Source organism: Parus major, chromosome 14 (assembly GCF_001522545.3).
Source record: "Parus major isolate Abel chromosome 14, Parus_major1.1, whole genome shotgun sequence".
NCBI classification, from domain to species: domain Eukaryota; kingdom Metazoa; phylum Chordata; class Aves; order Passeriformes; family Paridae; genus Parus; species Parus major.
The window spans coordinates 5,704,920-5,730,805 of record NC_031783.1 but is presented as its reverse complement, the minus strand read 5'-3'; the positions used below and the strand labels follow the sequence as shown (position 1 = coordinate 5,730,805).

The 25,886-nt window shown below is 40.3% G+C and overlaps 1 protein-coding gene across 2 annotated transcripts in view; it reads left to right on the top strand.

Annotated features, from left to right (window-relative positions):
- Positions 1–25,886, top strand: part of GRIN2A (glutamate ionotropic receptor NMDA type subunit 2A) — a 163,024-nt gene that overhangs the window by 122,356 nt on the left and 14,782 nt on the right. For both annotated transcript variants that reach the window (XM_015643183.3, XM_015643182.3), the window contains exons 11-12: positions 2,077–2,237; positions 15,611–15,798. In XM_015643183.3, coding sequence (XP_015498669.1) covers positions 2,077–2,237; positions 15,611–15,798 — 349 coding nt within the window. The remainder of the gene's footprint in view (positions 1–2,076; positions 2,238–15,610; positions 15,799–25,886) is intronic.

The following is a 25,886-nucleotide window of genomic DNA, read 5'->3' as shown; positions in this document are numbered from 1 at the left end:
TGATAAAATTTGTTGGTTGGTGCCAAGAAATTTCAGTCTGTAGATGGGGTTTGAAACTATTAATCTGCGTGTTAACTCTGTGACTTTTGAATGAACTTGGGCTTTTTATTCATCCTTCTGCTGAAATATTTTTGTCTTCCATGAATGTTCAATTTGAGCAGATGTGTTAATTCTTTCAACTATTCCTATGAGAGGAAATGCCTCCCAACATCCTAGATTCATATGAATGTTCTTGAAAAGTGAGACTGTTTAAAACCAAACTCTATTTTGAAATTACCAGAATACTCCATGTTTCCCCAATTCCCCTGGCATTCCCCCAGTTCCCCTGGCATGCAGGGACCCGAGCTTGCAGAATGCTCCCCACAGCTGAATTCCCAAGGAATTCCAGCAATAGAAGGAGAAGCAAATCTTACAGATCATGAAACAGACAGTGTTTCTTTATTTTTTTCCAGTTCTATTGAATGGCAAATTTAGGAGACACATGAAGCCATCACAATACATCAGAGATACATTATCTCTAGATTTAAATAAAGTTGATAGCAAGCTACATTTATATCAGTACAATCTCTGGACATATATTTAAAAGTAGGGTTTGTTTCAGTGTTGCATAATAAACTCAGGCAGATAGCAAATATAGACTAAGAATCATGAGTAGTGTACAGTGTAATTTTGGTGCATGGGTCAATTACTATGTGTAAAAGTAGTAGCAAAGTTATAATTTAAACAGTCTGAAAAGGGAAAATGAGGAAAGTAAGACATCTATTAGCTAAACAAATAGAGAAAAATAGAGTTCATTCCTTTATGCTCTGTCAAAATATACTTAATTAAAATGAAGCATTTAATTGTAGTTCTGAAACAAGAAAATTGTGTTGCAGCAATAATTTCACAGTCAAGGTTTGATGGAATTGAAAATACTCCCAGTTTTTGTATAAACCCATTTGCATTCTCTTTGCAAATTGGCACTGGATCTTGGGAATTCTGGATGCCCTGAGACCAAATGTTAAAAAGAGAAAAATTTCATATGGAGCCCCAAAGGAATCAGCAGCTGTATAAATATCAGGCATCTCTTGCAGCACAGGATATATAGATTGCTCTTCTAAGTTCAACAATAAAAACAGAGTGCATTTTACTGCAGAATTTATGGGTGACTGCTTTTATCAATGCTCAATTCAATTTCCTCATTAGCCAATAGTTCCTTTAATCTGAATGACCTTTTTCATTTGTTTCTTAAAGAGACATTTTAATCCTAAAATTTCACTTGGATTTTAAAGGTAGATGTTGAAGAGGTGCATATATAATTTTTAGCAAAAAATTTATGTGGGATTATTTGAAGGAGTGCCAAGTGTGAAACCTGAATGTGCCCTGAGCTATTGCCATTCCTTTGCAGATGGACCAGCCCCTGGCTGGTTCATCTGTGCTGATGCAATAGTGATAAAGTTGCCCTCAAGCAAATGGCTCAGTTTTAAATGGTAGGGATGGGCAGGGACTAGGATTATAGGTGTGAGAGCTCCAGAAGCCCTTCTCATATCAAGCTGTGTTGTTGCTGAGCTCCTGTGGAAGCTGAAAGAGCTTTTATTCCCCTCCAGTCATGGGTGGAAGGAAACTCCCTCACCTTTCCTCTCCCTGGCACCCTCCAGGACTGGGGCATTGGGCTCCTCTCGAGGACTGTGGATGATCCTTTTCCCATCTTCCTGATGGGGAATCACAATGTCCCAACTGAGATGGAAGTGTGAAAATGACTATTAAAAAACCTACTCTTTTCCTTTGGTTGCAGTTTACCAGTGTGTTTGGGTCCCTAGAGAGATGTTGGCAGGTGAGGATCTGCCCCAGTTTCTGCTGTCCTGCCGTAGTGGGGGAGAGTCACATTTGAGTGGCAAAATGGAGCTGGTTTTACTCTGGATGTAGATTACTTTCAGTTACAGACAGTTTCTGGTACAATAGACCTGAATTGACCCACAGCATTTGCCTAGAAGAAATTTGAGGCAACTTACACAGCTTCTGTCCTTTTCAACCTGAAATTGCCCTTCTTCATATTTTGGATGGCTGAAACTCTTTGCTTATTCCCTTTATCTCTAGTTTCAAAGGCCACATGATTATTCACCTCCTTTTCGGTTTGGGACGGTCCCAAATGGAAGCACTGAGAGGAATATCCGAAACAACTACCCTGATATGCACCTTTACATGACCAAGTTTAACCAGAAAGGAGTCGAAGATGCCTTGGTCAGCTTGAAAACTGGGTGAGTTTTTTCCCATGGCTTTTAAAGAATGCTGTAAACTTTTCAGAAGAAGAGAGCTATTGATCCGTACTCACTGTGACATTGAACAGACTGACTGACATCAGGCTGCTGTGTAGTACATGGTGCTTTTTTATTTTTTTTTCCCCAACTGTACTCTACAGTTATCAAAAAGGAAAATGATTGACTGTGATTTCCATGGTTGTTTTAAAATTTCATGGTGGCTTCAGTGTCCTATGAGAAGTACTTTCAAAGGGCAGAATTAATGTTTCTTAAATTTGAAGACAGTACAGTCTCTTGTTATCTTTGCAGTGCTGCCTAATCCTGCTTCTGACAATCTTGGTAAATATTCTGGTAAATGTTATTGTCCTTCTTTCAAAAGAGCTGAGATTTAGACTTGAGTGCCATCCATTCTTTTCTCTCTGAAGTAGCCCAATCTGCCTGGTTGGACAAAGACAAATTTCTATTCTTAATCCTCCAAAGGTAGGAGAGTGACTCATTGCTCAGTGATAGTTATTCATCTGGGTGACAGGAATCTGCTAGCTCTAAACATTTAGGCTTGATAGCAACATGATTATATTTGTTAATAATACAGTAATAGTAGTAATTTCTCAATATGGGCTTTTTAGGTTTTGTTTTGAAGTGAGATGTTACTTTAGTGGGTTTAAGTATATGTACTCTAGAGGCTGTTTCAAGGAAGCTGTCTCCTGCTGTTATTTATGGTGAACACAGGACATGTTTCTTTTACTAAAACACCCTGTTACTTTTGATCCTTTTTGGGGAACTGCTTATCCTTTTAATTTTGACTCGCCTTCTGCCAAACCTGTATGGGAGTGTAATGTATTACTTAACCAAAACACCTTGAAATCCCAAAATCTTTCCTTAGAGTGACAATTTCCTTCTTTAAAAAGTTGCCCTTCCAGCTGTTTCCTTCTCTTCTGTCTCCTTGCTGCTGTTGGAGCTCTCTCTGCCCTCATTTCTCCAGGCATTCTCAGCTGGCACTTCCCAGGCCTGGTTTGTCCATCCCAGGACAGATGTGTAACACTGTGGGACATCAGCCTTGCCCAGGGGCTTCCAAACTGCAGCTCCTGCTCTGACCAAGCCTGTGCCAGTTCCATTTCCTGGGTGACAGCTGAATTGTGCATTAAAGATAGCTGGATCCTACCATTCCTGCTGGGAATTTTTGAAGATGTCCTGATTTCCAGCCATTTGTAGGACTTTTTCTGTTGGATGGACAGTTTATTTAGGGGATGTATACTGCTTGTACTTTTCACCAGCCATTTGTGCTACTGAAAGCCCTGAAAAACTGCTGTTAGCTTGGAAATCAGGCCACTCATCAGACACGTAAGTGTGAAAATGGGGGGGGCAACCTGACTGCAGGGTGGTTCAGGATGTTCATAAAGCTCAGGCTGGCTGCTCCTGCTGATGGTGGCCAGATGATGGTCCTCATTAAAAACTTTGCTCCTTTTGACAGCATCAACTATTTATTTTCGACAAATTCCTTTTCCCCTGCTGAAGTTTCTTTCCTCTTCTGTGATTTCTGTGTGTGGACACCCCCAGGTGTCTGCCTTGCTCCCCTTGACTGGTATTTCTGTAGCAGATGACTTCTGGGTCAGTACAAGTAACTGCTACCTCCAGCTGTTCTCCTTGGCTGGTGGCACCTGCAGAAGGACTGAACAGCAGGGTGTCAGCTGCTTTCAGACTCAAAATTTCAGACTCAGATTCTTCAGAACCAATTTCTCATTTTTTTTTTCTGCCAAACTTTCTGTTCTTCAGCATACAGAACCATATTTTCTTGATCTCCCCCTTATGATTTCGTTGACCAAATTCTTTCTCTCTTCCCTGTAAAATTTGCCCTTTCATCTTTAACTAGACTTGATGAAGTCTGGTTGAGACATATTTAACTGCCTTCCCTCCCTCATTCACTGGATTCCATGATAATTAGTACATCTGGTCCCATGGAGTCTCTGTTTCTCTGGCTCTTTTGAGGATGACTCATCTCTTCTTCCTCAAACTGCTTCTGCTTCCAAACAAATATATAATTTCTATTTTCTTCTTCATTGTGTGTGTTCTGTTCACCTTATTACAGCTAATTTGTTTCTTTTCATCTTTATCTCTTTCCAAAACTATTCCTGTACTTTTATCTTTGTTTTTTTTTTTCATTCTCATCCTTGGGGATACAACAAGCAGCTTCCCCGTGCATGGTAAGACTTGCTACTTCTGCACAGCTTTTTGAAAATGAACTATCTGACAATTTTAGTCATAGTCTATAGACTGAGAAGGACTTGCAAAGAATCTGGTTGATAATTGCTGCTGCAAGTTAAAATAAATATGAACTGTGTTATCCCTGGAGTGTTTGTTTAACCTGTATTTCCAATCTCACTTTAAAACCTACTTTTGCTTAATTGAAGACATGAGGTTTAGTCCCTTTTAATTACTTTTGTAGAGTGTTTGATTCTAATTTCAAGATGCAAAAAATTCCAGCAATGAGCCAATGCTTAGTGACTGAATAATGCCATACGTGTGGCCCTTGTGATCTAAACAGAATGAAATGATAAAGTAGCATCTTGTCACAGTTCAGTCTGGTTTTGCTGTATCTCAGACAAAATCTTTTGATCAGCTTTAATTAGCATTAACATCTTGAGATGTATTAGAAATACCTTGATCTTTGAGACCATTGTGTTTAATACATAATGTTATTGAATTGAACTGGAAGGAGAAAGCAGGTAGAAGACAAACATGAGATTTGAGATTTGCAGTTTGGAGAACAAATTAAAAACCAAACTGTTGTGGGGTTTTTTTTTTGTTTTTTTTTTTTTTTTCTCAAGAAGTGCAAAATCAGCTGCTTCAGTCCACTTGCTAATGTGGCCAGAAAAAGCCTTAGGAGGGGAGAAATATGGATAGAAATATGTATAAAATAAATGGTATTCCTGCCTTTATTTCCTGGTCAGGTGTAAGGGTTAGATAAGAGTTGTGTTGGAGTATTGCATGCAGAGGTGAGTGTGCTCACAGCTGTGCCTGGGAAGCCATGGAAGCATACCCAGCCCCTTTCTGGTTTCATCTTTGAGAGGTGAAGCTGGTACTGTTTCAGAAATTAATGTACAAGGAAAGCATCTGCCTTTGTTTTTTTTAATTAGAACAAGCAACTTCACTGCATGGGCAATAGGCTTGGACCTGTCTTGTTCAATTAGCATCAAAAATGTTTGAGATCATCACCTGGGAAATGCTGCAAATCAAAGTGGAAATGAGATTTTTGTGTTAGTCTACAATGACATTATACCTCCTCCCTCAGGTGAATCCCCATAGGGGGTTCACTGCAGCTTCTTCAGGAATGCTTGTTGCCATCAGGGGTGAGGGCAAAGTTATCAGCTTTATTGGGTTTTCCTGTTTGATACAAAATTAACCTTTGTTCCTGAAAAGATCTTAAAAAAAAAAAAGTCTCTAAAGACTCAGTAATATCCATCTCTAGTCACTAGGGCCTTATTTCTGAGACTGACAGGTGCATTTCTCAGGAAGCTGCTGAAACACCATTTGAACAGCAGCAGAACTTTATTAATTAAATGTGTCAGTTTGCAACTAGGCCTGTTAAAAAGGAAGATCTTGGTATTGAAGTACTACTTAATGATTTTCAAAATGGCAGAATATTTTCCCTCCCTCAATGCAGTTTGCTACTGAAAGCAATCTTGATCTCATAAGCTTGAGAAAAAGTGTACTTGTGTTTTTCATGCATTTAAGGTGGTCCACATGTGCTGTGCTACGTGCAGAGCTTGGGATTGTTCCTTAGGCAGGACCAAGCAGCTCAGGTAGGGTTTTGTTCTTTAATGAGAACAGAAATGGCAGTTGTTGCCCTGAGCATTACCCAGAAGAGCAGAGTCTGTAAGGTGTTAGTTAATGTGTTCTTGGTGAGAGTGTCCGGCTCTGCCAGAGCTGTGGAGGCTCCTCTGAGCTCTTGAGATGCTTATTGATCACACACAGCCTTAAAAACACATCACAAGCATTTCTGTCCATGCTGCATTTAATTGATCTACTTTTCTAGAGCCCTCTGTACCAGGGAGACAGATCCTATTGATTGTGCTTCTTGAAGAGAGAATAAATTCCTGAATAGGAAGTCATTAATTATTGTGTTATGTTTGCAGTGGCTCTTTGAGTGTGCTTCCTTCTGTTTGCCTGCCTATATTTTTCCTGGAGAGATTATAGCTAAAGAATACCATCTTTTTGCAGGCCAAGCAACCTTGCAGTTGCAGTTCTGTGGTGTGGGTTGTATGAGCTCATAGCTCTTGAGTTTGCACGCAGCGTTTCTATTTGTGGCTGTAAAACTGTCAAGAGTAGAAATTGCAGTGGCAATAAACTGGAAATGCATTTCATGTTCTCACCTTTGCCCCAGCACATCTACAGTGGCATATAGTCTGGGATTTAACTGCTAATGGCTGAAATGAGAAAATTTAATTGGGAGAGGCTCTTTTTACTGTAGGGATAAAATGGGAAATGTTTGCTTGCCTGTTGCCTGTCACTTCCTTTCAAGGGAGCTGCAGGAATGAGTCCCTGGTGTTCTCCAGGCCAGCAGCCCCGTGTGCAGCTGCAGATCCCCTGGCTGTCGTGAATGCTTTACAGCTTTTATTGCCAGCCACAGCTGTGACTGTGTGTTCAGGGATTTGATGCTGAAGTTTACTTGGGACTTCATCTGCCTTGCTGTTAAAGACAGCAGTGCTTGTGTTGATACACATCAGTTGAATACCTTATTCCCACGTCCTCTCTGACATGCTGATGGAATTACAGAGCTGCTTGCAAAAACTGCTGTGGTGTCAGCGTGTCTTCAGTGCCATAGCCACAGCAGGAATGGCCTCAGCCGTGCTGGGTTACCAGATGTGAAGGGTTACATCCCCATGATTTATCAGCTGCCCCTGAGGAGCTGCTCTTGGCCTGCAGGCTGTCCTGAGCTGTCACTTTGACAGGGACACGTGGTGGTTGTATCCTCAGCATCCTTTAATGACAAGTTACAATGCCAGCAGAAACACCTGGAAGGGAGCAGTGCAAATGGCATGAGGAGTTATTTCCTCCCTGCAAGCCCACTCTCCCATGTGAGAAGAACATGATTATTAACATGTTTTATAGAATCTTATGGCATTAAGCAGAGAGAGCGCAGGAGAGCACCCAGAAGGCCCCAATGGCCTTTTAACCCCATCTGTGAGTTTATTGGCCTGAATTGGATTTTTGTTGTTCTCACAGTGATTATAAATTATCCAATTCACAGCTTTGCACACTCTGTTATTTGTTGAGCGAATACAACCAGGTCAGGGGCTGAGCTGGCAGCTTCTGCAGCGTGGCACAGGCATAACCAGGAGGCAAACATCGCTGTTTCCGTCAGCTGCAGCACAGTTGGGATTGTGCCCAGCAGGTCCTACTGCTAATTAGGACTGCCAATTATAGTAGTGATGTGCCCAAAGTTAAAATCAAGCCCAACTTGTCTTTTAGACAGCCAGCTGACATCTCTCCACTTCAATACAAAACCAATTTCAATATTTTCCTTTTATTTTTAAAGAAAAATTGCCATCAAAATTTTCACCAGAAGAAAAAACTGTAATTTTTGTTCTTGCTGTGGTTCATACCTTTTCTCCTCAAAAGATGAGGGCAAGGAGTGAGAGAAGAAAGAAAAGAAAAATGATATATTTTAATTTTTCATTAAAGGCACAAATTCTTCATTGTTCTCGTGGGGATACAATAGCAGCTTACAACCAGAACTCACAGAAAAGTCCAAATCTTTAACCAAATTTTTAAGAATTTACCAGGGATGGTTAACTCTGAAGAGAGTTTGAGGAAGAAAGGAAAAGGCCTGTAGGCAGCATGAGGTTTCTGTAGTCATTATAATTTATGCTTGCAGCCCTCCAGGATACCTGTTATGATACGTGAAGAGAGAGCACCATGTATGAGTGCTCTCATCATGTAAACACAGGGGAAACATCCAAGTCAAGGAACACTGAACAAAGATCCTGAACTACCTGGGAGAGCCAGATGTTTGCTGTGCTCCAGGGTGTCTACTTATCACTATCCATTTTGACAGTAAGCACTAAATTATTGTGCAAATACAAATACACTTTCCTTAAAACTGTCTGAAGGAGCTGAAATGTGAATAATGGTTTCCTTCCTGACCTTCTGTAAAAAAACATCTCTGCTAAACAGTTTGGCCCATTCAGGATTTTCTGTCCTGGCTGACCAAGATCAGACAACTTCTGCAATCAATAACTTCATTTAATTTGGCATCAGATGGCTGGAGTAACTTAATTTCAATTTACATTATGATGCTTTCTGTGGTGCTTTAATTTAATATATGTCTCAGTGTTCACTCTAATGTTCATTTTGGCATTGTGCTCTGCAGGGAATGATTTCCAATGGATGTTCCAGCTGTAGCCACATGAGCTAAGAATTGAAAAGCTGGTTTGCATCAGGGCAACTGCTGTCTGTGCCAGAGGGCTGCAGAGATGTGAAAACATTTACATTTGCTGTTTCATCTAGGAACATTTTTCAGAGGGATCTCTTCACTCCAATATCAATTCTGAAATCTAGTATCTTAAAAGAAGTGTGTGGCTGAATGAGCACAGCTTTCCTGCTATTACTGCTGAAGTGAGCAGAGTTCAGCACTACAAGCTGCCAGCACAGACTTAACGACTCCTATGGAATTTCCACTCATGATGGGATTTTCTGGCATCAGTTTTTCTCATGGCTGATTCCTCTTTCCCCATAACTACTGTTCTTGCAGGAGATGTAGTTATTCTTACATTCTTGTAATTTTTACATTTTTGGGAGTTCCTTCCTGGCCAGAAGATTGCTTCTTTTGCAATTTTTTAAAAAGAAATAAAAACTAACAGCCCTGTTTCTCCTGTTCACCTGATGCATAGAAACTTGCCTCTAGGAAAAAAAATAATTTATAATAATTTCATTCCAGTTCCTTTTCTCATTACCTGAGTGCTCTTCTGGAGTTTTTTTGATTGGCTTTTTTTTTATTTTTTAAGGTTACTTCCTTTGTCTGCATTATAACTTTTTTTAGGTAATGCTGTTATCTATCTAATATCTCTAAATATTACAAATACCCTGGAAATAAAACAAAACAAAACAGGTGGAAGTGGCTGTGTTCCATCTAACCCCTATTCTTTTAAGAAGCTATTCTGAGTTAGTTTGGGGTTGAGATCAGGTACTTGGTGAGCTGTGCTGAATTTATCCTTCATTATGCTATTGTAACTGGGACAAAACCTTTAATCTAAAAATATATTCCCCCCACTCAGCTCTTCAAATTTTGTGTTTTGATAAACTGATACGTTGCAAAAACTTCTTGGCTTGGCTTCTGAGAAGTGAAGTGGGACAATCTTCCATTGTATAAATTAATCATAAAGGCACACTAAATTTTCCATTATTTTGTTGCTAAGGGAAATGTTTCAGGGACTGGGAAGGTGGGTGGGCAGAGGGGTGGTGGATGGGAGCTGCCAGGAGTGAGGAGGGTGAATGTGCCCATTCAGGTAACCACAGCCAAGGGAGGTTCTCAGTGGATTTTCTGTCAGCTGGGATTGCCCTGACAGGCGAGGTGAAGCCTCCACAACCTCTCATGGTGGTGTTAATGTCTGTCAGAACCTGCTCTTTCAAATTTTATGTCTGTATTTCCTGTGTGAAGATTGAAGTGAGGATAGTTTGAGCTGGGAGAAAAGTCAAAAGCTTGTTCCACGCTCATGATTTCATCATTTAACTGGGTTATACTTTGCTGACCTGTGTTGTTGCAGGGGGTGGTTGTTCAATTTTCCCCTAATGAATTGGCAGTATCAAGATGTCAAGAAATCCCCTCAGTGTGTGTGAAGTTCAGTTCTGTGAGGAGCCATCTGAATATGTTCAGAAAGATAAAGTCACTGCTGGTGATGAAGTGCATCAGATAAGCTGAAATGCGTTTTAGTCAAAGCTGTGTAAGGGAAATCAACAGTCCTTCATGCTAAGGTTAAATATCTGCTTTTGCTCCAGCAGTATCAAAGTGTCCCTTTAGAGACTTTCATGGAAGCCTCATCTTCAGAGCAGCATTCTTTCCCTTTGATTGCTGTGCCATTCCATAGTGACCTTTCAGCACTGGATCCCCAGGACACAGAGACACACAAATGATGCTGTCCCTCACTGTTCACTCTTGACATACTTCCTTTTATCTCTTCTGTCAAGAAAGAAGGGATGAAATGAAAGTTTGTGATGTAAATCCATCAGATCTTACAGACAGTATGCTTGGACTCGCTGCCTTCCCAACAATACTATTGATGATTTCTAAAAATATATCATTAAATTTAATCCAGCCTTAAGTGGACACCAATTTTTTCCCCCCTAATGTCATTGTAGCTCCAGAACTACTGAGTAGATTGGCATTTTAGATTTTTACTTATTCCATCAAGGGAACAAAATCATTGTAGTTGGTTAAGAAAGCAAAGGAATGTTTTTCAATTCTGTTATATTTCTGTTGTAAAGAGAGAAGTGACTAATAAAAGGAGCATTTTCCTCATCTTCCTTTTTAGTTTTCATCATAGGAATTTTATGAAAAGTTGTGCCAATAATAAGGATGGGGAAAATTATAGGGAAATGTTTTCAAATTTTCTGAAATTGCTTTTCTGTACCTTTTCCTCTAACTTAAATTTTCTCTATGCAGGCAATTTTGCATGTGTCCAGCAATTCTTGAGAATAAATTTTTGCAGTAGTTTTTCTAATTTTTCAACTCCTGTCCTTCTTGATTAATCATAAATGTTTATTTATGGGACTGTCCACACATTTTTCACATATCTCCCACTTCAAATTATTACATTCAGTAATGCCTGTTTGGGTTTTTCTAGAACTATTCCAATTCATGATTTCATAACACCTGATGTTCTCTGATGCTGTGAGATAAGATTCTCCCCACCCCCTATCCCCTTGGTGCTTGCTCAGTGATGAAGGATGTTTGCCTTTGTAGTCACTGTTATATAAATATTCCAAACTGTTTCTTTTTCCTTCTGGCCAGGATTATTGCAGTAGTTCTGAGGAATTTGCAGACCTGCTCAGATGAATCACAGCTCTGCAGTTCTGCTCCCCTGCACTGGCTGCAGGTGCCTGGCCTGTTTGGCCACTTCATGTCAGTTTTGAACCTTCTCACATTCCACCTTTCTTAGTTCTCTCTCACTCTCTAACACTTCTTACCAGTTTAGTTAAACGCCACAGTGTGACAAAGCTTTTCCCTCCCTGCTGCACTGAGCTGACAAATTAATGGTTCACTTGTTAATGGCGGTTATGGTGGTTAACCAAGTTAATGGTTCATTTGTTAATGGTGGTTATGGTGGTTAACCAAGTTAATGGTTCATTTGTTAATGGTGGTTATGGTGGTTAACCAAGTTAATGGTTCATTTGTTAATGGTGGTTATGGTGGTTAACCAAGTTAATGGTTCATTTGTTAATGGTGGTTATGGTTAACCAAGTTCATGGTTCATTTGTACGTGGCTGAGGCTTGCAGGAGGCCCTGAGCCTCTCTGGGTGTGTGGTCTGTGCTCGGCGTGTGGAAGCTGCTCTGCACTGAGGGATGACCTCAGCACAGCGTGCTCAGCTGTGCAGAACACTGCAGTTTTGTGCCATTAGAATCAAGACCTGGGGCTTGCCAGTCTCTGTAGAAAGAACAGGGAGAGCTGGAGGTCCAGGCTTCCCAGTCCTGCCTGGAGAATGACAAGGATGAGCTTCTGTGTCCAGCGGTCCCTGCTGTTCACCCAGCCTGCCGTTTCCATCAGAGCCCAGGGAAACAGCAGCTGTGGCTTTCCCCACACAGACATGGCAAGAAGGAAAATCCTCTGTGTTCCCAGCAGCCTTCTGGCCTGCACACATCCCTGCCTTGTCTTCCTCCAGCGCTGATCTCGCTGCCAGCTTTGCAAACGGCTCAGAAAGGGTCACAGTTTTTGGGCTTGCCCAGATTTTGCTGTCTCTGTTTTTGGAAATACTAATTAAGAAATGTTTATAGTTATCTGAAAGTTCTTAAAATTTTGGAATGCCATAAATTCACCTCCTAGTGATGGAAGAGTTGGGTGCCCTAAAATCTGAGAGCTTTGGTTGGGGCTTGTTCCTCCCTGCCCACGCTGCAGGGGCACAGCGTGTTCTGGAGCTTTGCAGGAACAGTACTTCTGTAATCAGCACACGATGAAAAGATGATTAAGCCTTGAGAGGTTATAAGAGTTATGTTGGGAATGCAGAAAATAAATTGTGAATATAAGTTTGTATTTGTGGACACCAAGAGTTTTTCAGGGCAATCAATTTTTGATTTACAGTTAAGACATTGGGCAGTGACTGACAGCAGAACCTTCAGCTCTCAGCATCTGTCAGGAAAGTACCTCATGTTTTTAAATTGATTTGTGTAATGGGATTTGTTGTGACCTTATAGAAGTAGTATAGAAAAAGTCCTCAAAAGTAAAGCCTTCTGCATCCTCCAAAGGTGCTCCATGTGTGAGCACTGCACTGATCCCAGGCTCCTGGGGAGCTGGGGAGCTGCTTCCACAGCGAGGGAAACTCTGACCGTGCTTTGTCTTTCTGTCCCAAAGTTTTACTACAGTGCTCAGTAACCAAGGAGGCAAACTGCATGTGAAGACTGTAATTTCTGAGGTAGCACAAGGCTTTTGCCCTGGAGTCTTTAGCAAAGAGATATTTTTCCTTTGTATTTCTGACTGAGACTGTTTTGACAGAAGAGTAGCTGACTTTTTATATTTTCTCTCTGTTTAACAGCATGTGTTTTATGTGCTTGCATTGCAAAACTACAAGTCCCAGAATAAACAGATGACAAATTCCAGTGTGTTTTAAGTTGTGTGTTTGCAGCAGTGTCTGTACCATGGAGAGAGCAACACCTCCCAGTCCCTGAGCTGTGAGCATCCTCTGAGAGGGGAGCAGTCCTTCCTTCCTTCCTTCCCCACAGACAACTGCAGATGTCAGGGGCTGGGGCTGGGCTCTCTTGGTTTTGGTAATTGGCTGCTGTAGGTCAGAAAAGTGACAATATCCTGAAGGTACAGCAAGCAGGTTTGTGGGGTTTCTTCCCACTGTGAGCCTACCCAAAGGACATAGATTTTTAGTTTTGCTCTCTATACAAGCAAATATTGTCTCTGAAGTGCTGCATCAAAGCCCATCATTTAGAAAACTCTGATCTTGTGTTGAGGGCTGCAGGCTTGGGCAATGCCCCAGCACCTCTTGGCTCTTTCCAATTTAGTTACCCTCAGTACCAGGTAGCCATCCGTGTTTTATTTATGGATTGAATTTGTGACATCGCCTACCAGATGTTTAGTGATTTTTCTGCATATTAAATTATCCACTTAAAGGAATGAGGAAACCAAATTTTGAGCATTGGTGCAGCTAATCTGACTTTTAAACTGAAGGTTGGGCCAAGGAAAATTTAGGGAAGAGGGGAAAAACAAAAGAACTGATGGGCCAACTATTTTTTTAATGGTTGAATGAACCACCTCTACTCTGAATTAACCACTTCACTAAATTTCAATTAGATGACTTGAATGGTGACTGTTGGGAGAAATATCCTTGAAGAAAAGCAATAAAGAGCAGTAATTAGTGACAGGAGCTTAACTTTTCCACAACATCAGACAAAATCCAAGAACTTCATTCTCTCCTGCTATTCCTCTTGGTTTGATGTGATAAAGACATGGGTTTCTTTATTTGGTATTTATTTTTGGTATCTGATTTAGAGTTCTGACAAAGTTAGGGTTCTGTTGATTGATCATTTATGAATAAACTTTGAATTATGATATGCATGAAAGCTTGTTGGGGCTTTTTTTTCTGTCAGTAGTCAAAATGTGATATGTCTAGGTCTTGCTCTGTTCCGTGGGTATAAATGAAAAGTTTTATCAACATAAACAGATTAAAGCTTAATAGCAAGTGTGACTCCAAGACTTCATAGGAAGAGAATTCCCAACTGGTGCCCCCTGATATAATGTAATTGAAGCTGATGCTGTTGCTCCTGTTTGTGCCACAATACATTTATTTTTCTAGCTGCCTTTGCATGCAGACAGGCCCCGAGTGTTGGTGGGCAGTGCAGTGTCAGCTGCAGCCCGTCAGGTCAGTTCAGCAGTGCTGCACAGTGATGCTCTGTGGCTCTGCAGGGGCTCAGCAGTGCCTGGGGCTGCACAGCCCATGGGGGTGGCAGTGTGGAGACTCCCCCACACCATCCAGCAAAGCCACTGCTCCTCTGATTCCATGGGGATGCACAAAGATGCTGGGAAGGGAGGCTGTGTTATTGGGAGTGGTCTGGCTTTGCTTTCCTGTGTCTTTCAGGTGAGGTTGGAGCTGGGGCCCCAACAGCTCTTTCCTCTTGTGCAAGTAATAAAAATCTTAAAAGGTTTTGGCTGCAGATGAGGGCAGTAATGCAAAATAAAGTTTTATCTGTTTCTTTCTGAAGTTTGCATATGAATTTCTGGCAGTATAAGAATGCCTTTTCTTTGGCTGGGATCTGCTGCTGTCAAGTGATTGTCCTTCCAAATGGCTTCCTCTTCTTGTATGTGCATTTTCACTGCCTTCCTTTGTGAAACATCCATGCTCCTGCCTTCTAACTTGCTTTACAGTGCCTTTGAGGAGGTATCCCTGGAGGATATTGCTTCTTTTCCTTCCTTCACTGAATTTGTGTTCCACTCCTGTTGTGTTCCCTGGATTCTTTAGAGAATGGGATTATCTCATTCTTCCATTTTTAGATAGATGGGGTAAAAGCTTAAACTTTTTCACAAATTCCTTTCTTCCTGCTGTGCTTCAGATACACAAATAATATGTTTGGAACTATGAATCATAAAGAAATATTTTCTATCATATTTAAGTGGGATTTTAGGTAGCTCTGTGACATATGCTCCAGTATCTTCCTTTGTCTTATCAAGGACTTAACCTCCACCTTCACTATTTATTTCTGGAAAGAGAAGAAAAACAAGGGTGTGTATGTAAAACTGGTGAACATTTTCAATCTCATTCAGTATTTTAAATAAACTTATTGTCTATTGTTGCATCAATTCTTTCTCTGTTGTCCTTTCTGTTGCTTTTGGAGACCATTTTGCATCTCAAGATATTTATTATCCATACTGAGAGCAAAGATACAAAGATATCATGGCAAGACATTTTGTGGATTGGTTTCTCCTGCTCAGTATTTTTTAACAGCATCCCTTAAAATAGAAATGCAAAACTATGTGTCCTACTTTCCCCTCACTAAAATAGATGCCTTTTGTTAATTTTAGATACAGCAGAGCAGGATATGTAATTAATGATATCAAAGAATCCATATGATAGTCAACAGGGTCCTAACATCAAGGACAAAAGAAGTCTGACAACAGCTGTCCCTAATGATTTGGTTTGTAAAATGTTTTCTTTTATTTCAGGAAGTTGGATGCTTTCATCTATGATGCAGCAGTGCTGAATTACAAAGCTGGAAGAGATGAAGGCTGCAAACTTGTCACAATAGGCAGTGGGTACATCTTTGCCACTACTGGCTATGGGATTGCTCTCCAGAAAGGATCACCTTGGAAGAGACAAATTGATCTCGCCCTCCTTCAGTTTGTGGGAGACGGTAGGGACCAAGCTTTTTTCCTTTCTTTTCTTCCTCTATGTAGGTGCAGTTAATTTGATTTTAGTAGCTCTGATCCTGTTCTCTTGAAGTCTTTAAAATAAAAACAGGTAAAACAAAGTAAAATTACTTCTTGTTGCTGAGACAGGAGTTCTCTTCCACTCGATTCTAGCTCACCTCACTGCCAAGGGCATTGGCATCTATTCTCAGGAAGTGTTTTCATATACATCACAAAGTAAAGCTGGCCTAAGTGTTAGAGAGCATTTATACATTTATTTATTTCCTTTATTTTTGTCTCTGAGCAATTCCTTGGTAGATGAGTTATCTTTCAGCCTGACTGTTCTTCTATTTAAAAGTGTTTAGCTCAGTTCTGAACTGATGTGAGTGATCCCTAATCTAGGATGGATTCATTTAAACTTCTGGTAAAAGAATGCCAATGAAATTGAATTAAGGTGACTTCTTTCATTGTACTTCAAACAAATATTTTTCATTCTAACACAAAATAGAAGAACTCTAGGTCCTGGCACTTCTGCCCTGCAGGAGAAAACTTGCTGCACATCTCTTGATATATTTGAAAACAACAATGGTGACTCAGTCTCCACATAGGGTATGAACTCCTTTTTGATTTTAGAAAGCTTTGTGTTTCACCTGTACAGGCAAATAGCAATATGGTAATTAAAAATTTTCTGTAATATGACTGATTAAATCCTCTATCAGATTGGAATATAGTGTGTACTATATAATTTATTTTTTTTTATGGATGTATGTGTTGACTTTGCATTACTCTATCAGTGAAAGAGAAGGCTTTATTAAAAGATAAATATGGGTTTAATATCACCATAATTGAGGGTAAGAATGGTGAATTTCAGTGTAACAGGAATGGTGGAGAGCAGGATTTAGCATAGTGGCCTCCTGTTCTGTAAACCCCAGGACATTAATTTTCATGGGGCAGACAATGAGTGTTAGTCTTCCAGCACTCAGATTTTACTCCTTTTATAACACTAAAAAACTGGAAGAGGTTGTCATCATCATGACTGATGCATTTTGTCTGGTGTCTATATGGAAATAATAGTGTCATCATATCCATCTGTTGGATTTAGAGAGGCTCATGGAAGAAGCCTCCCTTACTTGGGTAAAGGAATGACTAGATGACCTGCAATGGCTGCCTGACAAACATTCACATATTCTTGAATGTTATTTTCTGTTTGTGTAATACTGTTAAGAATTATTCAGTGCTATAATTCTGAGCCATTTTTAAACGAAGAATTTGAATCTGAGTTGAATTATTGGTCCCATACTAAAGAAGAAAAAGCTGCTGTAGCCTGAAGGAGGATCTGAGCTGCATTTCTCAGTGTGGGCTAACCCCTCTAGATGTAGCCAGAGCAACACTTGGGTTTTCATTCCTTTCACTTTGCATTTCCTTCATGCTTACTCCTTCAGCATTTTTGATACTTCTCATCCAACACAAAAAATTAAATCACAGAGAAGGAAAAGAAATAAAATAGAAGGGAAAGCACTTGAAGCTATTTAAGAAAAAGCTCATAAAAATACTGAAGGTGCTGCATGTTTATGCTTCATCTCAACTCTGAATATCAGGTACAAAACATAGTGGGTAGGAGCAAAGTGTGAAAAGTCTTACACTTTGCTTATTGTTTTCCTTATACTTTGACCTGTGGACTTCCATAGCATACAAATGCTTATATCTTTAACCCATGTTTAGTTGCTTAAAATAATACAAATGTATTATCTACACAACTCAATATTAAAACTTAGAGAATAGCAATCAATATAGGGAACACCCAGGTGAATGAAACCTCATTATGAAATGTCTGAGCCCTTGCTCATCTTGCCCAGAAGATAAACAAACATTTTGAATGCACAAATTAAGAATTGTGAATACAATTATGGCATTTTTTCATTACTGTTAGAAGTTATGCTGAACAACCCAGGAATGCTAAAACATTACTTTTCTCTTGTGAAGGATTCCTAAATTTGTTCATAAAATGATGTGGGCTCTAGTAAAGAGAATAGTAGTTGGACATATATGATGTGTAGAAATTACCATAGGTATGTTTCTTTTAGTCCCTGTTTTATACCTTGTCTCACTTTATTGTCTCTTTATTGACTGTTTTCAGGGAAAAAAACCTCCAACTTCCATTGCATCTCCACCAAATGTGGGGGCAAATAAAAAAGAAAAAAATTAACAAAAAAGCCCTAATAATGAAATTTCTTCTACTGAGTTACAAAGTACATTGCAGGTGAACTGGAACTAACCACCAAGAAATTAAATGTAAAGAGTAATTGCCCAGAACTAGCTCGACCTGATTTTGTAATCCACGTCTAACTTCAGTAGTTCGATGGGTAATCTTTTTAGCTGTGAACTTACATAACTCTGTTTTGGTGAGCTAGAAGGGGTGAACCCAGAGTTCAGACCAACATCACTTTGCTGTATCACTAAAAATCTCTTTGAAGTTCTCTAGACTAAAAGCAAGCATGGTTGGGGGGAAAGTTTCATCCTAAGAGAGTACTCCTGGGAAAGCCTCAGTGGAGCCTGAATGAGGTTGTTTAAATAAACAGGCAAACACAAATGGAGGCAGAAATCTTCTTTCACATGTATCACTTCTGTAGAATATATTATCCTCAAAGACTAAGCCTGTAAAACAGCAGAGCCCCAAGTAGTATTGAATTATTCTTCAGTATGTGTAATAGGGCATTCATTAGGGTATGGAATAATTTAGGTGAATGATTGTAAACCTAATGAGTTCCATAACTATAAGAAAAACACATTCTAATGAGTTCAACAAACATAATTTCTTTATATGAATAATATGTTAATAAGAGGAAAAACTGTTTTGGATTATGCTATATATTTGTGTAAGATCAAGTAATTTGTGTAAAAGTATATCTGATTGCACATACAAAAAGCCATGATCTCATCTCTTTTTTACATTTACCCAGTACTGAAATGGCCTTTTGAAATGTATTTTAGAGCTTCCAATTTCCTCTGCACATGTCTTTCTTCTGTAATTTTTCTCATTTGATTTTTTCCTTGCTGCTTCTATTTAATTCTTCTATCTCAGCCAGTTCACTTACACATTGAAATGATTTTTTTGTGCAGTGGATAGGAACCTCTTCCCTCTTCCTTGCTGATGTAAAACATCCAACTGAAGAATTAATTACTTGTTCTTGTAGGGGCATCTTTTCATACTTCTCAAAGCATGATTCTGTTTCTGCGTTAAAGCCAATGACTTTGAACCCTCTTTTTAATCTTGTTGGCCTCTTGTTGGCCCTCTTTTTAATCTTTGGAGAAAAAATTAACTAAATACAGAGTGATGTAGGCTTGTGTTTGGGATAACTTCAAGCTCTGACTGGGTGGTTTATCTATATATTTCTACATGAATAGTGTTCCCATCCTGAGGATAGTTCTACTGGGTGGACCAATTACACTGACAATTACCAATCACACTGTGAGAGCAGCTCTGAAGTCTCCATGTAAGGAAGCAGGCTACAAGGTGCCCAATTTGTTACTCTGACAAAGAGGAAAAGAGGCAGAGGAAAGAAGGATGGGAATGAGTTGCTGAGGAGTTTAAAGAATAGCTACTTAATTGTCTCAAAAGTATAATTATACTCAAAAGGTTTCATCCCTTGGTTTGTGCAAGCTCACATACGTAGTCCTGCCCGTGGGAAGTTGAGATGAATAAGCAGTTGTTAGTATAAGATTAATTGCTTTGGAACTCTGAATCTTTTCAACAGAAAGAGTTCAGAGTTGCCTTTTCTTGCATAAGGGATATGAGTGAAGTGCATTGCTAGTGAATTTCTGGCTTTGTTCATCTTGCTATCTGTACAGCACATCTCATTATCTGCAAAAGCTTTTAGTTGATGATTAGCATCTGCAGCTTTGTTTAAGACAGTTGATGGGTGGGATGATTCTCTAAAGCCCAGTGGTGGTTGTGCTGCTTTTTTTGTCTTGCTATGGTCACAAGATGAAACTTCCATTGTTTTTTAACAGAGAAGTAAAAATATTTCTACTGAGACACAGAATCTCAATCTTCTGTTGAGAAATAGATGCACCCAGGAATTCAGAAGCAACTAAAATGATACGGCTGCTAAGAAACAGCACCATCATTTTGTTTGGATCTTCCTCCCACAGCCACAGGAATGTGTCAGAACAGAAATGCCGTGCGCTGAGGAATCGCATGATCCACGCTTTGATTTCTTTGTGAACCTCTGCAGCAGCAGCTGGGCAGGCTGGTGTCCCCAGCAGCAGTGTGGCACCTGGCAGCTGTCACTGCACTGGGCACACAGCCCTGCCAGCAGTGGGCTGAGGGCTCAGGCACAGCCCGCGGGGCTCAGCAGCTCCAGACACAGCGCTCGGGAAGGCACCGTGTTCCTCCAGCCCCCAGAGCAGGAACTTTAGGTCTGCAGGCCCTGGTGTTGCTGATTCTCCTCTGGCTTGGGCTGCACGTGCCTTTTAAGGAGTGGTACTTTGTCCAAAAATATCCCATAAAATCATTTGGGAGGCGTTGTTTCTGAAACCCACAGCACCGTGTCTTTGGGATTTGGTGTAGAACTGCTGGTGCATAGAAAGTGAGAAAAATTCAGCTTTCTCTTTTTCTTTCTCTCTGTTTCTTTCAGTCTTTCTCCCATCTCTCTTTTTTCTTTCTTTCTTTCTTTTTTTTTTTTTTTTTTAATTGTGACAAGATGAGATTATTGAACTACAAATGACAAAGTTCCTTCAGAATTAAGAGAGTAAGAGGGGATTTGAGTGTGAATGGGATGGAGAGAAAGACAGCAAGAAGCCTTTAGCTACGAGGGATGCAGCAGAATAGAGGGATAAAACACTCATGGAAGCAGAAATGGTTGGAAACAAGGAACAATAAAAGCTGGGTAAGGGGAACAATTTTGAGGGGAGTGGAGAATACCAGCCAGCTGGCCAGGTTATGCATCTACTCGTCAGAGGCATTTGTAATGTATTGCACTACCTGCAGATTAAGAGCTCAGTTCAAAAGACAGTGTGGGAAGAGATCTCCAGGAAGAGGGCAGATGGTGTAGCTGTATTAAGCCCTTAACCCTTGAAGCTGAAAACTTTAAAGCAATTAGAGCCTCAGAGACATAAAGGAGAAAACTGGTTCTGGTCTGAGTTTCCACAGGGTCTGTTATCCCTTCCTAATAACTTTCAGTTCTGGTTAATCTTCATGTGCTTTTAGGGCAGCTTAGTACACTAAGAATTGTTTTCCTGGGTGGATAATTGCTTCCCAGTCCTTATGGGTAATAGGTAACTGTGGAAATGAGATTTGCCCCTTACATCTGGAAGGGGAAAGCTCTTTGCTATTTTTTTCATATTTTAGCATAAGCCTTCCAAATCACTGTCTAGATTATAAGGAAGTGTAGCAGTGTGACTCACACGGGCTGTTAAAGCCCAAGAAGGAAATACGTATGTGATTATAAGGACATATTTTCAGTGTGTGCTGCTCAGGCAGAATACACCCACAATCACAGTGATTTTCTGTTTATATATTTAGTGTCCTCCTTAAGCAGTGGGTGGAACAAATGTGACTGAAGAGTGTGAGTGTATAAGTGGAGGGCGTTTGTGTAGCTGAACAAGAGTTTGAGGGATTGTAATATTGAAAGTCGTGCTTAGCAGTTCTGTTAATTCATCCTTAACTAATGGGGACATGCAGAGTGAAGTCATTAGCTCACAGTAAGTTTATTGCTGTCAGTCATCTGTGTTCCTCTTGCTATTTTTACAGGGGGAAATAACTCAGAAAATAAGAGAGATTGTTTTGGGGGATCCAGGCTGAATTTGAAAAGTTGCTGTGGTTTTATATAATCTCTCCTCTGAAACATTCTGTATGGATCATAAAACTGGGTCAAATTGGAATTGATGAATTTATTGAACCAAATGCACATCAACCCATTTGGATGCCGCATTTCAGGGGGAACACCCTTTTATTTTAGAGTCCCCAAGTGATGGGGTGCTGTCCTCCTCCCCTGTCACTTAGGGGGAGTTCTACCAGAGTAAACACGGAACAGGTTGTCCCTAAATTTGAAAACTACCTTTTGTCCAGCCTGAATAAGCAGGTGATTCTGTTAGTGCCGCCAGGCTCTTTTGAAGATGATGCCCTACATCTGACCAGTGTGAGTGTATATATTTAACCCTCCTGCTCATCATCTCTTCTCAGTGCATGCAGTTTGCTGTGCTGCCTGCTCAGGCTGAACCTCAGGGTAGCGCTTTGCACGAGAGCCACCGCCCCTGACACTGTCACAGCAGCCTTTGGCACCTTCTGCCGTGACACATGCACTGACATCTCCTGCTGGTGACCTGCTCCTGGCCCGGGCCTTATGCAAGTCCCAGGGAAGTGCTGACACCAGAGCTCTGCTGTACTTACCCAGCAAAGCAATGAGAGTGCTGGGCTGCAGCTCTGCTTTCCCCACTGGGACAGGCCATCCTTTCCTGCTTCGGCCCAGGCACTCTCCTGCAGGGTGTGCACAGAGCAGGGATGGCTGCAGTGCACGCCACAACACAATATATGGGAGAATTCATCTTTCCAGACAGCTCTCACTGATGCAAGACAGTGTTTTTTGGAGTCAGGGGTGGATGACTGCCTGTGCAGTTTCAGAGCTGCTGAAGGGCCAGGCAGTTTGGTGCAGCTGTACCTGGCACTGGGTTCCAGTACTCAGGTGGTTGCAGGTGCCTGTGTGCCACAGAAACAAAAGGAGTCTGGGGAGATCAGTAACACCCTAAAAGTGTCCCAGAGACCTGACACACCCCAAGAGCCAGTGACACAGGCTGCAAAAAGACAGCATGTGTGGCAGCACCAGGGAGAGGTGGCACAGCCTGCAGAGCCTGCTAAGGGCCCTGATGAGAAAAAGCATGTGATTCTGCCCTTTAGACGTTTCTGTGTCTAGATAATGAAATTTTTATTGTGACAAAATTGTTCAGGGGACACAGTGGGCAGTTTATCAGTGCTTCCCAGGATGATAACGTGTGAAATAGGCCAGAGTTTATGTAGAAAGAAAGGCCCTTGTGGCTTTTTTCAGGCCAAAAGGCCAACTGGCACATTTCTGTGCAAATAGCAGCCAGGGCAGAGAGCTCCATAGCCACAGGAACAAACCCAGGAGGAGCACAAAGGGATCTTTTGCACTGTTTGCACTGTAACCTAAACCCATTGTAAATAGTGCTGGATTACCAGTGAGAGAACTGGAATGTTGCAATTTATTGGAGCGTGTTTTGAATGAATGCTGCCGACACTCAACATTGCTTGAAATATGGATTTTTAAAGCACTTGCTTATGCCCATTCTTACACTGTAAATGAAGCAGATCTTTTATGATACAGTGCTATAGAACTTTTAAATATCTCTTAGTGTAGGAATCATGTAGTCATTTGTGAGTTTTTCAGGTTAAATAGATTGTGGATGTGTTAAACAGAAAATAAATGCTGTTTTTTTTTTTTTGTCAAATACACTGCTACTCTTCATTTTCTGGTCTTGTGCTAGTGTCATGATGTACTCTGCTGAGATCTGCAGCTGTTCATTTATACCTTAATCTGGTCCACACATGAATGAAGGTAGGAGATGATTGTGGCATTACTTTCCTTTAGCAAGTGCCTGAAGTGAAAACAAAAACCCTTAAAATAAGTCTGATTAATATTTATGAGTAACTTTAGACCCCCCTATCAGATGCAGACTTGAACTCCATTAACACTCAGTTCATTGAGGCCTGGCATTTATGGATATTGAGGTTGCTGACTTAGATTTCCAAGGTCTGTTTAATGAAATATTTGGAGCTCCCACTCACTAATGAGTGTTATGCACACACAGGGATGACTGAACTCTCCAGTGCCTGGTAATCACAAATTGTTGGCCTTTCAATTCCAAAGTATAATATATTGCTGTAGGTGTCATCACCCTACGCATTCAGCTCACAAGTCAGACCACCCTAAAAGGTTTGAAAGACAACATTCCTCCAAATGGATTTTGTTCTTTTAAATGAATTTATTTTCTGAACCAAATTATAACAAGTTTCAAAGTTCAATGTTTTGAATTCAAACTCCAGGCCAAATTTGGAAGTGACAGATTTTAATAAGGAATGAATTGACAGATAAAAATGTTTCTCATGCCTCAGGATTTTGTAATAAAAATGTTATGGCTTCTGTGAATATCTGGTTTAAAGTGTAATGGGCAGGAAAAGCAGTAAGAAGATTGGGCATTTTTATCAGTTTTATAGGGTCAGCTTTGCTGAAGTGTTACTACAGTTAAATTATTACCAGTTTTGTCTGTTTCTCTCTGTACACACACAGACACACAGACACACAGACACAGATACACACAGATACACACAGATATAAATATATATGCACATGTAGAAAAATATGTACTGGAAATGGCAACTGCTTTATATGGAGAGACCAGAATTATCAGCCTAATATGTCCATTCCCATTCCATCATTCCATAGATATGACAGTCCAATGATTCACAGTGCTTTGCTATCTATAAAAATGTGGATTCCTTTTGCACATTAATTAACAGTGATTGCTGTCATTGTCAGATATTATGGGAGGGATATTGCAATAGCAGGATCTGCAAGGCTCTGGGATGCTTTGTTCTTTACTTGCCAGGGCACTGTCATTTATCTTGACTGAAAACAAGCTTGGTTCATTTCTGTCGGGATGTTTTTGGAAAGGTTGCTGGATTATCAATAGTTACTTTAGATGTACATGCCAAAGGGAAAGGAACACAGAGGAAAGAGTAATAAAAAAGAGGTTTAAATTCCTTTGTGAATTTTGTTATGAATAGTGAAAGGGCACAGCAGTCAAATGAAATTGATGTCTGACAATCATGGGAGATGTGAATTTTCCTGTGGGAAGTAATGAGATCTGATTGGCAGAGCTTCAGCTACTAATGCACAGACCAGAAATATTGCTCTCTCTTTGGACTTGGGTTCTTTTCTCTTCTCTAGCCTCTGTGAGTTTTATTCATAGACCTTGGGGAGGACTTGAAAGGGAGACGAGGGAAACAGTCCACTGAGGTTTAGCAGAACAAAAGAAATCCAAATGTTCTAAGATATGGAAATGCAATAATGAACCCCAATTATCTATGTGTGCAATATCTATACTGTTACAATTAATAATTTATTGTCCCATGTCCTGGATTAGAAGATTTTAAAAGATTCATTAGGATTGACTTTCTTCTTTGGGATGCTCTTAGGTATTTTGAAGATTGAGCACTGTAATTTGGGAGAAGACACATTGCCTTTTGCAGATGTAGAGGTTCAATTCGTGCTTCAAGCACAAAATTAAACTTGGAATTAGCTAGAGACCGAATAATCCCTCTTACAAATTTGTGAAATGCCTTTGCTAAAGTGCATCAGAACTTGTCCTTTCTACTTCAGTTTTTCATTCGCATTCTCTGAGAAGCAATTTCTCCATCACAGTCTTGTGTTCCATTTCCAATTGGAACTCACATCCAAATTATCTGTGGGCTGCAGCTTTCCTGGTGCCCTGGCACTCTCTCCTGCAAAATGCTTTAGCACAGCAGGTCATTGATCTTCTAGTCTAGCTTGAAGGTAGCTGAAATGTCAATATAGCTTCTAGCCATTTTTTTCTGTTCTTTTTTCCAGTGATGTATGAATTATAATACTGAGAATGTATTCCCTAATCACCGGCTAAGGATTAGGGATTTGTACCATGGAAATTCTTCCCCCATATTGAAGCCATATCTTAAATTGGAAAACACACCAAGACAGCTAATACTGTCCTATTTGGCCCTCTACATTGCCTGCTGTATTTTCTGGAAACAATAAGTTTATGACATTAAAAATGATAATTACTCAGCTGACTATATCCCAAGAGAGTAAAAAGGCCTGTATACCCATGCAGTGCTTCACTAAGAACAACATTAAATGTTTGAAAATTAGTAAATCAAGCAAAATGAAAAAAAAAAAAAATTTGGCAGGAACACTTGGAGTTTCTTGCCTGCCTCTGTCCATGCTGGCAGTAGCAACCACTGCTAGGTGACAGTGTCCTTCATCTGAGGCCAAATCTCATCAGTGAAATATGGATTCAAAGTTAAGAATACACAAGAGATGGA